The sequence below is a fragment of the Coregonus lavaretus genome, assembly GCF_964263955.1.
Source record: "Coregonus lavaretus genome assembly, chromosome: 26".
NCBI lineage: Eukaryota > Metazoa > Chordata > Actinopteri > Salmoniformes > Salmonidae > Coregonus > Coregonus lavaretus.
The window spans coordinates 36,266,688-36,269,363 of record NC_140013.1 but is presented as its reverse complement, the minus strand read 5'-3'; the positions used below and the strand labels follow the sequence as shown (position 1 = coordinate 36,269,363).

General features: G+C 45.7%; 1 protein-coding gene across 1 annotated transcript in view; it reads left to right on the top strand.

The window, feature by feature from the left end:
* Window positions 1-392: 392 nt before the first annotated feature.
* The window catches only part of LOC311102016 (glutamate receptor 4-like), a gene marked incomplete at its 5' end in the record, with an annotated part of 129,655 nt that continues 127,371 nt past the window's right edge, over window positions 393-2,676 (top strand). The window contains one exon of the mRNA XM_084143237.1: window positions 393-421. Within this exon, the coding sequence (XP_083999363.1) occupies window positions 393-421 (29 nt within the window). The remainder of the gene's footprint in view (window positions 422-2,676) is intronic.

Here is a 2,676-nt window from a genome sequence, read left to right as displayed (position 1 = left end):
TGTGTGTGTGTGTGTCTGTGTCTGTGTGTGTGTGTCTGTGTGTGTGTCTGTGTCTGTGTCTGTGTCTGTGTGTGTGTGTCTGTGTGTGTGTGTGTGTGTGTGTGTCTGTGTCTGTGTCTGTGTCTGTGTGTCTGTGTCTGTGTCTGTGTCTGTGTCTGTGTGTGTCTGTGTCTGTGTCTGTGTCTGTGTCTGTGTGTGTCTGTGTCTGTGTCTGTGTCTGTGTCTGTGTCTGTGTGTGTGTGTGTGTGTGTGTGTGTGTGTGTGTGTGTGTGTGTCTGTGTCTGTGTCTGTGTCTGTGTCTGTGTCTGTGTCTGTGTCTGTGTCTGTGTCTGTGTCTGTGTCTGTGTGTGTGTGTGTCTGTGTCTGAGTGTGTGTGTGTGTGTACCTGTATAATGAGAGCAGATGCCACCACAGCCCTCAGGTACTGCATTGGTTCCTCTGGCCCCTCCCACTTACTCTGCCAGCTCAGTGGACACTGCAGAGACAGACAGATGGAGAGAAGAACACAGTGGGAGAGAGAATCAGATTCATACTAACATGGGGAGAGCAGAGAGAGAACAGGATTCATACTAACATGGGGAGAGCAGAGAGAGAACAGGATTCATTTTTTCCTCTGCTGCTGCTCTTGATGTGTGTGTGTGTGTGTTCTCAAATGAAGGGCTCACTTCCCAGAGCTTTAACTCCCAGAGCAGGTTAGGAGGAGCAGCTCTTATTCCGATGCTATTAGAAAGAGAACAAAGCTGTGCCCCTAGAGACCACACACACACACACACACACACACACACACACACACACACACACACACACATACATACACTTACTCTGGTGTTTCTCGGCCTTAGCAGAGCTAAACGGCTGCCTGTCAGTCTCTGTTCTCCTCTAGCCAGCCCATCTCAGCCCAGTCCAGCCCATCTCAGCCCAGTCCAGATCACAGTAAGGAAACACTATGAACTATTGAGACAGATCGGTGGGACACACGTCTCAAACATACTATAGCTAGCCTATTCAAAGACAAACAGACCCATGGACACACACACCCCTTTGTAGAATCCATGCAGCTGCAGTGCAGAGTGAAGGAGCTACAGTGAGATGGGAATAGAGGGCCGGTTGTGGAGAGACTGATTCATAATGAGAGAGAGAGAGAGAGGAGAGAGAGGAAGAGAGAGAGAGGAGAGAAGAGAGAGATGAGAGAGAGAGAGAGAGAGAGAGAGAGAAGAGAGAGAGAGAGAGAGAGAGAGAGAGAGAGGGAGAGAGAGAGAGTGAGAGAGAGAGAGGAGAGAGAGAGAGGAGAGGAGAGAGAGAGAGAGATGAGAGAGAGAGAGGATGAGGAGAGAGAGAGAGAAGAGAGAGAGAGGAGAGGAGAGAGATGAGAGAGAGAGAGAGAGAGAGAGAGAGAATTTAAGGCAGCTCACAGGATTATGCGGACGGAGAGGGAGAGGCAGCAACGTCCAAATCTATCCCCCTCCTCCATCCCTTCCTCCCTTCCTCCATCCTTATCTGCCTCTCCCTCCTTTCCTCTCTCCTTATCCCAGCCTAGAGGCGCACAGGTGAGATACACTGACTTCCAAAAACCTGGGGGATAACTTGCTGGATGAGGTTGTGTGTGAGATTAGTTTGTGTTTGTGAGTGTGTATTTGGAACAGTACGTCAAAGTGTGTCTCTTAACTAACGTTGTCTGTGGGATCAAAGTAGAGGTGGGCAGTTGGAAATGACTCCACTGGCTAACTCTGATCCTTCAATCACAGAAGAGGATTAGAAAATAATCAAGCGTCCAATCAGAGCCTGGAGTCAAACAGGGGGCCGTCTCATCATCAGACCCATCAGCAGTCCCAGTCCCACAGAACAGATAACATGAACAGAAAGAGGAGGAAGAAGGAAGAGAGATAAGAAAGAAGGAAGAGAGATAAGAAAGAGGAAGGAGGGATAAGAAAGAGGGAAGGAGAGATAAGAAAGAGGGAAGGAGAGATAAGAAAGAGGGAAGGAGAGATGAGAAAGAGGGAAAGAGAGATAAGAAAGAGGGAAGAGAGATAATAAAGAGGAAGGAGAGATAAGAAAGAGGGAAGGATGATCAGAAAGAGGGAAGGAGAGATAAGAAAGAGGGAAGGAGAGATAAGAAAGAGGGAAGGAGAGATAAGAATGAAGGAATGAGAGATAAGAAAGAGGGAAGGATGATCAGAAAGAGGGAAGGAAAGATGATGAAAGAGGGAAGGAGAGATAAGAAGAAGGGGAAATCCTTTATTTTAAGGGTTCATAATAAACCATTTATAAGGCATTTACAAACATTTTACTCACATCTATTAATCAATACTCCCACATTTGTAAATGTTAGTAAGCTAGTTATTCACACATGTATATATTCTTAAATATCCTATGTTGTGTGGTTATTAGTTTACCAGGTACTGCTGGAATGTGATAAAATACACTGGTCACTCAAAACATTTATAAAGTATTTATGAAGCATAAATAGCGCTCACTTTAAATTAGGGGCTGCAAAAATACTTGACTAATGATTAATAAATGGTGAACACGCACTTTATAAATGCCTTATATATGGTTTAGTATGGACCCTTAAAATAAAGTGTTACCGAAAAGGGCTGTGATGGTCTGATGCCAAGCCATGGGATGGTAACAGATACACACACACACACACGCTCTGTGCCTTTTGGTTGAGTAGAG